Raw genomic sequence first — 14374 nt, 5'->3', positions numbered from 1 at the left:
TGTATCTCCGCTGAACTTCAAAGTCTGCTTATATTGTTTTGGATCAGTGATAGGCGACTAAATGATGATTTAAAAAAAAATGAAAAAATTGTCTTTTTTTTTTTTTTTAATATACCAAACTTCTAATGATTGCTTTGGTGTGTGCGAGGGATTATGTCTTAAGAAGCAAATTTTGTGTGTGGTTTGTTGGTCTCCCCTACACACACACACACACTACTGTTCTTTTCGGAAGTGACTCTCTGTAGTCTTATTGCAGCTAATAATGCTTTTTTTTTTATGGTTTAAAACTTATTAATTACTTCTCTGGTCTTATTTATAAGACACTTCCAATATAACACAGATTAAGAAAAACCTTAAAATGTATTAACTTTCTATTAAAATATAACAAATTTTCAACTTTACCCATATTTAATATATACACATTTCAAAAGAGATAACTACCTACACTATAATAAATAAAGGATTAAATAGTATATTCACACTAAAAATTTAATAAAGTGACTTATAAATAGAACAAAAAAATATTCTTTGTCTGCTTTATAAATAGGACCAGAGGAGTATATGACATGAAAATTAACAAAGTTATCAATTTTAATGTTATATGTTAAATCCATCATCTTAGAAGTCAAAGAGCTGAGTTTTAAAAATATAAACCAATATTAAATTAGGACATAATGAGAAGGGTTGTCTTACATAAAATGGAATATATGACACTTACTGCTTATACTCCCTTCCATCCTTTTTATAACAAACTTGGTGAAAAAATCGTTTTCTTTTTCCCTTTTTATAAGATATATACTCCTCCAATTTTAAATATAAATTCATTTTATAACATAATACTGTAAGACTCATTTGGTAGTATAAATTACACTATAAAATAAGTTTTATATTTAGGAATGGAAAGAGTAACATGAGTTATATATACACACACTCGTAACATTTTACTCATATGGAATGCAGCTTTTTTTTTTTTAATTTTTAAGCACGTGAAAAAGGGCTTCAGAAAGTGCGGTGGCTTCACTTGCGTCAGCAAGTGGCTAATTTCATTACGTGGGATTGTCGGATTGATGACTCCATTAAAGAATAAATCAAAGTTAAATGAGAACGAAATGATCCGTTCGTACATTTGTTTTAATTCTGTTCCGCAAAAAAGAAAACCACATACATTTGTATTGTGCGTTTAAATTAAATACAAAAACTTCCATTTGAAAAACTGCTTATTGCTCCGATAAGAATATCAAAGACAGTTTATAAAAAATTATTACTCTCCTTTTTTTGATGAATAAAAAATTATTACTCTCTCCTATAGTAAATATAAGCTACTTTCAAGTAATTTACACTTAATCAAGAAAAATAGTTCAATCTTACTTTAAGTATTAAACTATTATGAAAGTAAAATAATTTTTAAGATTATTCTAATTAATTACACTAAATATCTCTCTCATGCTCAATCCATCTCAATTATAAGCGAAAACTATCAAATTTTCTTGGTAGTTTCCAAAGAAAAAGAGACAAAACTATCGCATTATTACTCATCTCTTTCCATTTGGAATCTCCTCCTCACAGATTGGTTTTCTATACTAGATATCATTTCTGGGACTAGAGGTAATATGAAACTAAATACTTCCCATAATTTTTTTTTCCAAGTGTGGGGTGGTAGTGATGCATTTGAATTCTCTACAAAGAATATAATGAATATGTGAGTTTTTATTTTTTTTAAAAAAAATCTTGTTATTGTATTCTGCAAAGAGTAATCATAAAGTATCAAACAAGCGTGCCAAATATTAAATAACCTTTATAATTTCGTTAATATTTATACTATCATGTTTCAACGTTAATCAATTAATTAAAAGACAATACTTTCATCAAGTTTCTTATATCTATTATGCCAAGTTTTCCAATCATATATAACCATATATCATATTTTTAAAATATTAGCATTTAATTATAAATTTACAAGAAATAAAAAAAAAGACACATGGCAATAAATAATTGGAGAACTTGATATAATAAATATAAGAAGCTTGATCTGAGTTTCTTTTTAATTAAATACTTGACAATAAAAACAAAGCTTGGCATGCAAGAGTCATGACTTGCTTCTGCATGAATATAGGAAGATAAATATTCGTCAGGGTTGTGTCATTAATTTACGGGTACACGCATTTAGACCGATCAAAATAGCAGGAGATTGAATAAAATTTTATTATAACTTTTAAATATTTTATTTTATTTCAGACTTAGAAAGTATCTTTATCAAGGATTTTTTCATTGAAATTAAAAGATGATCCACGAGAAAGTGGATAGCCAAACTTTTCCATTCCAATTTTTGCATTTCGTGTCCAAAGATATTATTTCTATTATCTTGATTGATAGCTACATTTTTCTCTTCTTTATTTTGCCAAAATTACATTTTTTTTCTGACCAAAATTGTTCTTGATTATATTTTCATGAATTAAAAATATAGCTCAAGTTTTCAACATAAAATTGGCAGGTACATTTCCTTTTGTTGGCCAGTTCCATGTATACTACACTCAGTATCACTTGATAATGTTAAAGCATTGGTAAGAAGGCAGGTTTGTAATTTTTTCCCCCTCAATTGGGATTGTCGTATAAGACTTGCATGTGTTTATTCCGAAAAATGTCTTAATATTTCTTTCTATTTATATAATGTTGCAGGGTTTCATTGAAAGGAAATCAGAACGTGAAGAATGACAGCTAGAAGGCTTTAGGCGATGCCACTCCTTTACTTTTATTACCCCACTTTTTTATTTGTTGAGGAGAGCAACCGGGGGGGGGGGGGGAATCCTAAAATTGTTATTACCTTTACCTGCAACCTGTGACACAGTACCACTTGTCTGGGAAATAGTTCTTTCTTTAATGTTAATTGGACTTTGTTTTCAAATGACCCAAAACCTTGACCCATCATTGCAAATGCTTACCCACCCCGTTAAACTAGCCCATTTCACATTTCTTTTTCTGCATCTTTATGATTTATTGTTCATTCAGTATTTCGGTTTTTAATAATGTACGTCCGCGGATATACCCCATGTTCTTAAATTTTTGAACCAAAAGCGCTTTGACAAACTTATTTTTTGAAGCGTATTTTTCAACACACGCACACACTAAATCGTGAAGAAACTTTTTAGAAAAAAAAGTATTTTTCTAATTCTTATGAAAAAGATCTTGACTTGTTCGAATTGTGCAAAATTGGATATTCAGTCTCAAACTTACCAAAAAAAAAAAAACTTGATTCCTTACATTCTGATTACCTATTCTCCTCAAAACCATATGATAAAAATTTATAAGAAAATTCGGGCATGAAATTTTCCTTCTACTATAAAATTGGGAAAAGTGTTGTTGGAAATTGTGTGGGTGTGTCAAAAGAACAAATTCTACATTGCTTAAGAGAGTGAAAGCACAAGTCTATAAATACTAGCTTGTACTTTTGGGCTATTGAATGGGCCTAGAGGAGAAGGAGGACGATCTTACGCGCACAACTATGGGCTATCGGAGGCAAACACAGTGGAAATCCAACGATTTCCCCCCTGCGTGTGAGTTAAAGGCAAATTGAGCACCTTTTAATTAGACGCTTTTTGCAAAATCCAAAAATAATTTAAACTTATTTGAGAACCATGATTTTATTACATTTGAATTTTGAAAGCCTACCGTTTGGTTTTTTACACTCCATTAATATGTCATAATGGATTTTTAATTGCAAAACGTACAGGTTAATTACAATTAACATTCAAAACATATGTTACTCAGATTTATTACTGTAATATTCGTAACCGAGACTTTAAACACAATTAACATGATTAACTCGGGGCCCAACGTCTCTTGAGTCTTATCTTTTACCTTCTGCTGTTTTGTTCACCCTGTTCTTACAGGACGAGTCCATTTAATCTTGGAGAGTGCCGCTGTCTCGTCTGCCGGTGGTCGCGGAATAACTTTTAGAGACATTGTTCGTAGGATGTAACTCAAACTAACTATTTTCTGCATGTACTACCGCTAGCAAGTATAAGAGGGAATTAATAAAAAATAGAAAGTAACTCTCGTTCAGTTCAAGTACTTGATACATGTATTACATTTAAAGGCCCTCAGTAGTGACTATCACATAAAGAAAAGAATTAATATTCATAATTGTACATATTGCAGCATTTGAAAGGTAATCATATTAGGATTTAGATATTAGAAAATCAACCTTTTTGGAACCTATGAGGTATAAATTTAATGCCATTAAACATGGGGTTAAAGTTATATAATTAAACATGGGATGTATTCAAAAACCATGGTCGCTAGAGATTATGGACATCCACAACATTCGTATATAACACGTACTCTAAAATTATAGAATAAAAACTAAGCATAAACCCAATGTATCAATTCATCCACAAAGGGGCAAACTAGTAATCTAGTATATATTGGCCAATGTATATACAACACACACCATAAGGCTCTACGTAGTAAAGCAGAATCTAAATTACATCATTTACAAAGTAAAATAGCACTTTGACCCTAAACTCTTAGGTCAATATTCCATGGTTTCAAAGTTTCATGCACCTTATTACTAAAGATACTTATGACCTGTCATCGCTAAGATAACAGTAACAAAAAAAGTACTAATATGCAGCGATATATTACATTCGCGAACTAACTCCTTCAAGCTCAACCATCTTTGAGGACGAAAGCATTTAACGATTCAGGATCTAAATGACAGTTCACTTTGGACATTATAGGCACGCTCAAGTACGTTGAGCTCTCATGCTTTAGAAGCCGTTGTTTCGGCACCTTTACCACCTTCGGCCTCTTTCTGATGCTTAAGAAATACCTCCTTACAGTAATATTCTCCCATCTACACATATTGTTTCATAATTGAAACACATGTTGATGCAATAATAATAATGCCTAAATTTCGATTGCATTCATTGATGAATTCTAAGGTGAGATATATGGTTCATGATTTCCATAAATTGTGGGCTTCATGACAATAATTCAAACTTGTTGAAAAGATTTTCGTGAGGTTAGGTGAAGATTCAAAAAATTGACCTTAATATTAGGGACAATATTTCTCACTTATTCCTTAATATTAAGAGCTATGTAATATATCTTTCAAATGGAAGGATCGATTCGGTTGAAACACACCTGTGTAAGGAGTGAATAGAGAGGTAGCGTGTTATAGCTGCAAAGGACCTGAATGAATACTCTGAAACCCCAGCACAAAGAAGAAAGAAAAGATTAAACTTCAGGATTCATCAAATAGGTTAAAAAAGGAACAATGTTGAACTAGCATATATAGGACCCCAAAGTTTCATTTAGTTTCAAATAATATAGTCTCTCTATAGTTTAAAAATTTGAGTCCCTAAGAAAATCTACTACCCCCAATCAATGGAGAATGCAAATTGAAGATCAACCTTGTAAAAAATGTTAGCGTCCAATTGGAACCTTCAAGTTGTATATATGAAAGTTTCAAGTTATAAATTTAGAAGTTCCAGTTGCAGACAGGTCCTCATTTTACTTTAATTCCCTTAAAAGGTCTTCCTCGATCCTATATTTAGCATCGTAGGGAATATTATCTAGACATGTAGTTTGCCCAAATTAAGTGAAACTCTAACGGCTAACAGCATATAATTCACAATTGTGAAAGGGAAGGAAGTGTTAATAGTTACCCAATAACGAGCCTGACGATGACGTAAGCGAATTGTCCCATTACGCAGGCGTGAGGGCTATAAGCAGTCTTAAGCTGAATCATATATACGATTATATGCATAAATATCAATTAATTATGTGAACCCATAAGGGCAAATGAAAGTGGAAGCTAAGGAGAAGAAATAATAGAATTTGCTCACCCATGTCCAGAAGAAGAATGCAATCTCAAAAGAGTTCTGGAAAAGGATGAAGTGAATCAATAAGAGAACAAAGGAAGGCCGACGGAACCAAAAGTGATCATCAGCATTGCTTGCATCTACTCCACGAACTAATAGCATAAGTACATGCTCCAACTTAGTGCCAACTGCTAGCAGAAGCTGACACGGAGTAATGCAAATCAGTACAATAGAGTAATATATATATATCTAGAGAGAGAGAGAGAGAGATAAAAGAAGGGGCATGGATGAAAGAATCTTAGAGAAAAATCATAAGCAAGAATATAAGCAGTTGAGGATATGAAGTTGCATGGTGAGCTGAAACAAATGGTGAGACATGATGTATCCTGAAGCTTAATAAATTTCCACTAAAAGTGAAATAAATCTTAGAACGATACTTACAATAAGTGGAATAAACGCTATCCAAAAATATGTGTACCAGCCTGTAAGAACAAAGAGAAAATCAAATATCTGAATTTGGAGACAACTGGAAAATCAAGAGAAATAATTAGATAACCATACCATTAACATTAATTAAGAAGAAGATAACCACAAAGATCCACAGGTACCAACTGCAACCAAAATTACAGAATCAGTTCCCAAAGATATTTAAAATCAAATTGAATACCCAGAAGCACTTACCTTATGCCAAAAACATATATAAAATCAACTTCAAGGGCTTCTATCATATATTTGTGAAAATTAAACATCGGATTTGCCTCGCGAATCTACAACACAAAAATATACAAGAATGATCTTGACATCCACTTGAGAGGCTACTTGAAAAGAGCTTCAGATCAAGGATTAATAGGCACCGAACTTCACATTGCACGCCCTCTTAAACTTACTTTCATAAACTCCCTTCTTAATGTCACATAATCCGATTCATTTACGGACCCACAAAATTGCTTCCAAAAACAATGCTGCAAGAAACTTGCAAGATTAGGATGAACAACTAAAACTCAAACAAAATCTCCAATAAGGGAATTTAAGTTGTTTTTCATCAGTGATATGAATATATATATACACTCCACGGATTCTAAATGTAATATCCATTTTGCAGTATTATTTACACTACAAAATAAGTCTTACATTTAGGAACGTAAGAGTATATAATAATCAATTCTCAGTTTTGGATTAAGATATATGAACAACTTACCAACCAAGTCATCAGATTATAAGTGCCCCTTCCTTGCGGATCTGCAGTAATCCAATTAGCATATAATTATAAGGAGCCATGAAGAAGAAAAATACCCAGAAAGATATATAGCTTTTACAGGAGTTAAACAGATACTGTTTGTTAGATTAATTAATTCTTGTTAGTGGTTGCTTGGTCCATGAAAACAAATTAAAAAGATAAAATTGACAAAGGAGGACTTGAAAAACATCTACACCAAAGAGACTACAATTTGACTAAATGATTGAATCACTTACGTACCTATCTGATCCGCTTCAGCAGTTGAATCCCTCCAGTACCTCCAGTGTCGTATCTATATAACAAACGGATGGATATTTAACAAAGAAAGAAAATTGGGAGCATGAATTAATAGTTTATAATAGAAAGTGTCTCAGATACTTACTTTGAGTTTTCCAATGAAAACTGTGAGAACACAATAGATCACATGGACTATAGCAAGAGTGAATATGAAGATATGCAGGTCGTGGATGGCCTTAAGGGATATCAATGGAACCTTTTTCTGAAAGAAAATGAAGGGATAATGTACAAAACGGTTAAATGATCTTATATAGTTCAAGAAACTTAAAAGGAAAATTCATGGCGTGAATAACTGAAAGGGTTATTATGTCCTGACTCTGAGAGCCTCCATAACTATTGTGATTATTATGATATCTGAATGTTTGTCCTTTTATTCTTTTAGAAGAAAAAATGCATATTTAGTTATTTAAATTTCATTTTAAGTTCCTAATTTTTGTAAAATATCGTTTTAATCCTTTAACCTTGATGCATTAACCAAAAATGTTGATATTAAAATTTTAAATGTTGAAAAAATATTCTTAAATGCTAACATATTATGTTTAGACTTTTAAATGATAATAATTGTTAAAAAAATTATCATTTACAATTAACAGTATTAAGGTCTAAGAACTAAAAATTTAATTTATAAAGAAAGAGGACCAAAAGGGCACTTTTGCCCCTTGAAACTCACCAATGTCAAGTGATGAAGAAAACAGTTTGCCATTTTGATCCTCATCAGGTACCAAAATTTGGCCAATCTAGATTTAAAATTTTTTTTACTTTTATTTTTTGAAAATATTTAAATGAGCAAAAAGTTTAAAGGGGAACCAATTTCAAGGTGATGAGTACTAAAATTTGGACTGTCTTAATCAAAATGGACAGCTCAGATATAATTTTACTTTTACTTTTTAAAAAAATATTTTAATTTTTGTAGAATTTAAAACAAACATATAATTTCTTCACTATCAGTACTTTAAAACAATTTTCATATTTAAAAAATAAAACTTTAAATCTAATCATGAAAAATACTATTCATAATACTCAGTATAGTGAGTGTCATAGCCAGCGACTTGGTTGGAGTGAGGAATTAATGTGGAAATGTTATGTTACCGGATCAGTGCAATATCCGGTTTTGGCATCAGATGATGGAGGCGCCGCCGCAGCAAGAAGATGACGGACAGTTGCAGAATGATTATTAGGTTTCGCCCAGCAAGGTGTCATATCATCGGTCACCCCCGGCGACACGCAGATTTTTACGATCCTTTTTTCCGAAACCGTCAGAAGCAGCGATATGAAACCCAGCAGCATCAACTCTGAAAAGTTTAAAAAACATTTTCAAAATTAATTTAGATGAACTCAAGAAGAAGAAAAGGTTGAGAGCTTATTATTAGTAGTTACAGCTACAGAACCTTCTTTGATTTTCTGAAGAGCTTCGTAGAGGGCCGTCTTTTGCTTCTCCTTCAGGCGCTCTCCGGCACGATGAAGAAGACGTTCTACACCATATGAAACGCCCACGATGACAGTGTAAACGACGGCTACAACCCATGTAGGAGTGAATCCGTCGGCAGTAGCTTCCCCACCTCCAGCCATTATATTCTCTCTCACTAGCTTTCTATCTTCTTATTTGCTTCTTGCTACTAATCTGTGGACTCTCTGCACTTTGTCACTTCCACTTTGTCCATTTATAGATGTGCGTATCCAAGTTCTGTGTACCTCCACTGAGCTTCAAAGTCCTCTTGTATTTTTTTGGATCTCAATGAAAGGTGTGTAAATTACGGGAAATTTTTTTAAAAAAAAATTTGTAAGATTTTTTTAGGTTTGATGTTATCTTTATTCTCTAAAATTTGACCTGATTTTAGTTTTGGTCTTTGAAATTTAAGACTAATAGTTTTGGCTAATAGAATAGAATTTGACTTCATTTTGATCAGTTTAAAATTGTTTATACATTTTTTAAGGACCAAAGTCAAAATGAAATAAAATTTTAAAAATCAAAGATGATCTTAATTTTTTTTAAAAATATATATCAAGAAGTAAATTTTTCGGTTTCATATACTCTTCGTTCTTTTCATAAGTTATTCGCTCAGTAATTTTATTGCAACTAATGAGTAGTTTAGAACTTACTATAACTATATGACATATGCAAATTAGCAACATTTTCAATTTTACTCTTATATATTAAATCCATCCTCGTGGAAGTCAAAGAGGAGTTTGAAAAATATAAACGAATATTATATTAGGGCATAAAGAGAAGAGTTCTCTTACATAAAATGTAATATAGGATACTTTTTGCTTATACTCCCTTCAATATCTTTTTTATAACACAGTTGATGAAGGAATCTTTTTTTCCTTTTTATAAGATATATAGCATATGAGTTATATGTATAAGATTTTTCTCATATGGAATGTTTTTTTTTTTTAAAAAAAATGTTTGAGTAGGTGAAAGAAGGGTTTCGTCAGAAAGCGACAATATTATTGTAGGAAGAAAAACGTGGTGCCTTCACTTGCGTCAGCAACTCGCTACTTACATTACGTGGGATTGATGACTTCATTACAGAAAAGACCCATTCATCCATCTGTTTTAATTATGTCGGCCAAAATAGAAAACGACATACATTTTTATTGTACATTTAAATTAAATATAGAAACTTCCATTTGAGAAACTGCTTATTAGCGATTACTCTGATAAGAATAGTAAAGTTAGTTTATTAGATACTTAATATAATTAGCTACTTATTAGAGATAACCCTATAAGATTTAAAAATCACCATACTCATAATTAAAAATTTTCTTAATTCCAGTGATATATTTCTTAATTTTGATGAAATATGTTAAAAATAATTTTAGGACTAAATAAGTATTTACTATATATTTTCTGATATTCAATGGATTTTCTTATTTTAAGTAGGTGAAAGAAAGGGTCCATACAAAAAGTGACTAATTTGTTTTAGGAAGAAACGTACGTGTTGCCTTCACTTGCGTCAGCAACTAGCTAGCTCCATTCATACATTTGTTTTAATTGTGTTGTCCAAAAAAAAAAAATACATACACTTTTATTGTAAATTAAAATATAAAAACTTTAATTTGATAATGAATATATATCAAAGATATTTGATAAAAAAAATTATTATTATCTGCCATATGGTAAATATAAGCTGCCTTCAATTAATTTATACTTATCAGGAAAAAAGAGCCAAATCCTAGTTTCAGTATTAAATTATCATAAAATTAAAATATTTTTTAATATTATTCTGATGAGCTATATTAAACGCTATTATCAGGCACCGTCCATCTCAATTATACGAAAACTACCAAATTTTCTCGGTAGCTTCCAAGAATAAAAAGACAAAGCCATCGCATTATTACATATCTCTTTCCATTTGGAATCTGCTCATTAGATTTCTTTTGCTTAGTCAAAAAGAAAACAAATCATTGCATTGGAAATTCGAGAGTAATCACACTCAATTACCTTTCACAATTAGTGTGTGGGGGACAATGCGTAATAAAGTTTGTTAAAAAGAAAGAAAAAAGACAGGAAGTGTAATAATGCACCTTATGGCTTTTGCTGACGATGCATGGTGGTTACAAAAGTTTTAGGATGATTGGGGAGAAAAGAAATTGAAAACTCCTTGAAATTTGATATTATTTTAGTTTTGGTTCTTAAAATTTTAAACCAGTGATTTTGGTTTCTAAGATTTGGCTTCATATTTGTCTGCCTAAAGAATTTTAGTCTTTGAAATAGTGTTTTAGTCCTTGAGACAAAGATTAAAATCAAATTTCAAGGATTAAAACTACCAGTTTTCAATTTTAGAGACCAAAATTAAAATGAGGTCAAATTTTAAGAATTAAAACTATTCGTTTCAAAGTTTAGGGACCAAAACCAAAATAAAGTTAAATTTTATAGACTCAAAGATAGTACTGACTTTTATATTAAATGTATAAGTTAAATAGAAAACCAATAGTTTTCAATTATTTTCTTATTAGAAATATCTGAGCTAATAAGTTATACAAAGGGTAATCAGGAAGTATCAAACAAGTGTGCCAAATATTAACTGACCTTCATAATTTTCATTAATATTTGTCTAGCTATTGCAGAATTGATGGGACCATCAATAGCCTCCATTTTTCTAAAAAGATTGTAAGAATATAGCTATTTAGTCTGATCATATGGGTTTATTAACCTACTACCTCCGGTCTAAAAAGTTGTCTATTATATTTATCTATTTTATTCAATACAGTTTTTGTAGTAATTGTACATGTTAAAAATTTTATCAAATGACAATTCTAACTAATATACATGATTAGTAAGAATATTTTAGGAAAGATAACACCTATTTATTATAAATCACTAATTTAACTAATTTTTTTAAGTTATTCAAATTAGTCAATTTGTTTTTATATTAAGCACTGGAGGCAATACTCAACAATGAAAACAAAGCTTCTCATGCATGAGTCATCATTTACCACAACATGAACATAGGAAGAAAAATATTCGTCAAAGTTTGTCATTAATTTATGGCTATATTATTATTTCTTGACACGTATTTAGGCTGATCAAAATAGCAGGTGATTAAATTAGTTTTTATTATAACTTTCGAATATTTTATTTTATTTCAGACTTAGAAAGTATTTTTGTCAAGGATTTTTAATTAAAAAGATGAAACACAAGAAAGTGGACAGCTAAAATTTTCCATTCCAATTTTGTCATTTTTGGTCGAAAGATATCTATTATCTTGATTGTTGTTGTCGATTACATTTCAAGAATTAAAAATATGGCTTGAGGGGCCAATTTGAAATTTTTCTTCTTCTCAAAGCTAACTTCAAATTGGTAGGTATACACTTCCTTTAATTTTTTTCAATAACCAGTTTTGAACAAAATATATACTCGTCAAAGGTCATCTGGTATATTTGTGTGTATGTGTGTGTGTAAGTTGGTGATCGATTAAAGCAAAAACATATAGGGTCACAGAATAAGATATTTAATGAAAAACGTCAAAACATTGTCTTTTTTAAGTGGTTATTCTATTAATATAAAAGTGATAAATCAATAAAGAAAATGCGAAATCAAACTTACAATTAAAGTTTCTAGCAAAATACAAGATTATATTTAAATTGAATGAAAATAGGAAATAAGAAAGAAATTGATTGCCAATAATCTCTTAATTCAATGGTTCTCCACAACTTCTCTCATGCAGGAGGATGGAGGTTCTATATTTCAAAAATGCAAAAATTGGGGTCCGTGTGTTTGGGTTCCTTCCTTATAAGGAGGGTTAAATTATTGGGACAAAGAAAATGAAAAAGAAAAAAGTTTATAAACAACTCAAACTTTGGGGATTTAATAGAGAGAATGTGAAAACTTTTTATATGAAAAGAATTGTTGCCCCATGTACTGCACTTGGGTGCCTACCACCCAAAACTCCACCGTTCAAATTAAAACATGATGTTTGACCAAAAAAAAAAAAAAAATTAAAACATGATGGTTTAGATTTAATATTAATTTATTTCTATTATTTAAAAAAATATAAAATATAAATAAATATAACCTTTTAAGTATTGGCATGCGAAAAACGAAAATTTATAATTTAAAAATTATAAATTGAAAAATTTAAGTTTAAATTGTTCAAATCATCGGTTTGTCTAGATTAATGGTAACAAAAGTGACTTTTATTTTAACTGACTTTTGCAAATTAAATCTAGAATAAAATTTAATTAGTATAATATAACTTATACTTGGATATTATTTTATTAAATAAGTCAGATTGACATAAACTTATTAGAAAATTTAAATTTACAGAAAAACTAAAAGCCAAAAAGTTATCTTGTGGGAAGAAAAAAGGGAGAATGGTCTTTTTTTTTTTTTGGTAACTGGAGAATGGTCATTGAAAGCATTGGAAGTGACACTATATTGGGCCGAGTTACATTGGGCCCATTACTTGTAACATGTTTTCTTGTCCCCATAATAAGTGGTGTTGAACCCAACTCCCTCTTTAAATTCCACTTCAATGTCATGCTCTGGGCCTCTAAGCTATAAGCCAATCTCTCCACTTAGGGGGGAAGTGACAATTTGGATCTCCTTTGCAATAATGACAGCTAATGTTACGTTCTACTGTTTTATATATTACTAAGAGCTTGTGAATATTACAAAAATTACTTAACTTAATTGTTTCTCATAAATGTATGTTGTTTTTCCTATAATATACTTTTTCTAATTATATCTAATTATATGTATTGTAACTATCATTTAACAGAAACTTCCTTATTATGTACAATCTAGGGATATTTTGGAAAAAAATTATAAATTGGGAGACAAAGTGGATTGAAATATTATATTTAGAACCAAAACAAATCCCTTATCTAATTTTTGTAATTAGGGTCGGAGGTAATACTATTCACTTACATTTTGCCAACTTGTTGGACTCTTTTTACGTGTGACAGTTATTTACAAAACACAATTTCGTTTTTTTTAATTATGTGTAAAGTGAGAAAAATGGAGGAGAAGCGACATACAAATTCATTATTATGGCTGATATCTTCAAATTATTAGCAAAACGGAACAAATCTACAAGTAAAACAAACAAATAGCTAGATATTCATCATATCCACCTCAGATGATAAATTTGGTGAGAAACATTATTATATTCGCGTGACAATGAAAGAAATAGAAGAGAGTCAACATAAGAAGAATTATCAAGCATTTGTGTATTGGACTCTTGACAATACCTGTGTTCTCAAGAAATTTATTTAATTCATACATATATAGGAATGAGGAATAGTCATGGTTTAATAATTTTACGCTACGTGCATTCTAAATGTGTTCTGCACAGAAATGCTTGTGATCTTTAAACATATTATTGAAATATGTGAATAGTGCATAAAATATGACCAAAAACAATTTCATCAGTAAATCAAAGCAAAAAAAAAAAAAAATAGTGATCGGTGACAGGGAGAGACGAGAATATTGATCATAATAAAAATCTGAGAAGACCTTAGATTTATATGGCTTTTGCTACTTGTGTATTCTAAATTAAATTATTTATTTTTT

General features: G+C 30.3%; 1 protein-coding gene across 1 annotated transcript; it reads right to left on the bottom strand.

The window, feature by feature from the left end:
* Positions 1-4427: 4427 nt before the first annotated feature.
* On the bottom strand, positions 4428-8925 carry LOC114721430 (MLO-like protein 15). The gene is made up of 13 exons (XM_028907251.1): positions 8745-8925; positions 8569-8648; positions 7442-7558; positions 7300-7351; positions 7021-7061; positions 6710-6784; positions 6504-6580; positions 6384-6433; positions 6264-6304; positions 5847-6023; positions 5667-5734; positions 5143-5203; positions 4428-4852 (listed from the first exon to the last, which is right to left on the bottom strand). The coding sequence occupies exons 1-13, from the start codon at positions 8923-8925 to the stop codon at positions 4760-4762; spliced, it is 1113 nt and encodes a 370-aa protein (XP_028763084.1). The 3' UTR covers positions 4428-4759.
* Between the last annotated feature and the right edge of the window lie 5449 nt (positions 8926-14374).

This window comes from Neltuma alba, unplaced genomic scaffold, assembly GCF_004799145.2.
Source record: "Neltuma alba isolate B1F8T4 unplaced genomic scaffold, ASM479914v2 tig00012036_pilon, whole genome shotgun sequence".
Lineage (NCBI taxonomy): Eukaryota > Viridiplantae > Streptophyta > Magnoliopsida > Fabales > Fabaceae > Neltuma > Neltuma alba.
This window is presented reverse-complemented; position numbering and strand designations above follow the sequence as displayed.

What these genes read in the sequence shown, in the direction of transcription:
- LOC114721430 (XM_028907251.1), bottom strand. Translation starts at nt 8,925, where the DNA reads ATGGCTGGAGGTGGGGAAGCTACTGCCGACGGATTCACTCCTACATGG. An exon ending in TGCTGAAGCGGATCAGATAG is followed by an intron (nt 7,062 to 7,299) that starts GTACGTAAGTGA and finishes GGATTACTGCAG; the next exon opens with ATCCGCAAGGAAGGGGCACT. An exon ending in TCTATTCACTCCTTACACAG is followed by an intron (nt 4,853 to 5,142) that starts GTGTGTTTCAAC and finishes CAATATGTGTAG; the next exon opens with ATGGGAGAATATTACTGTAA.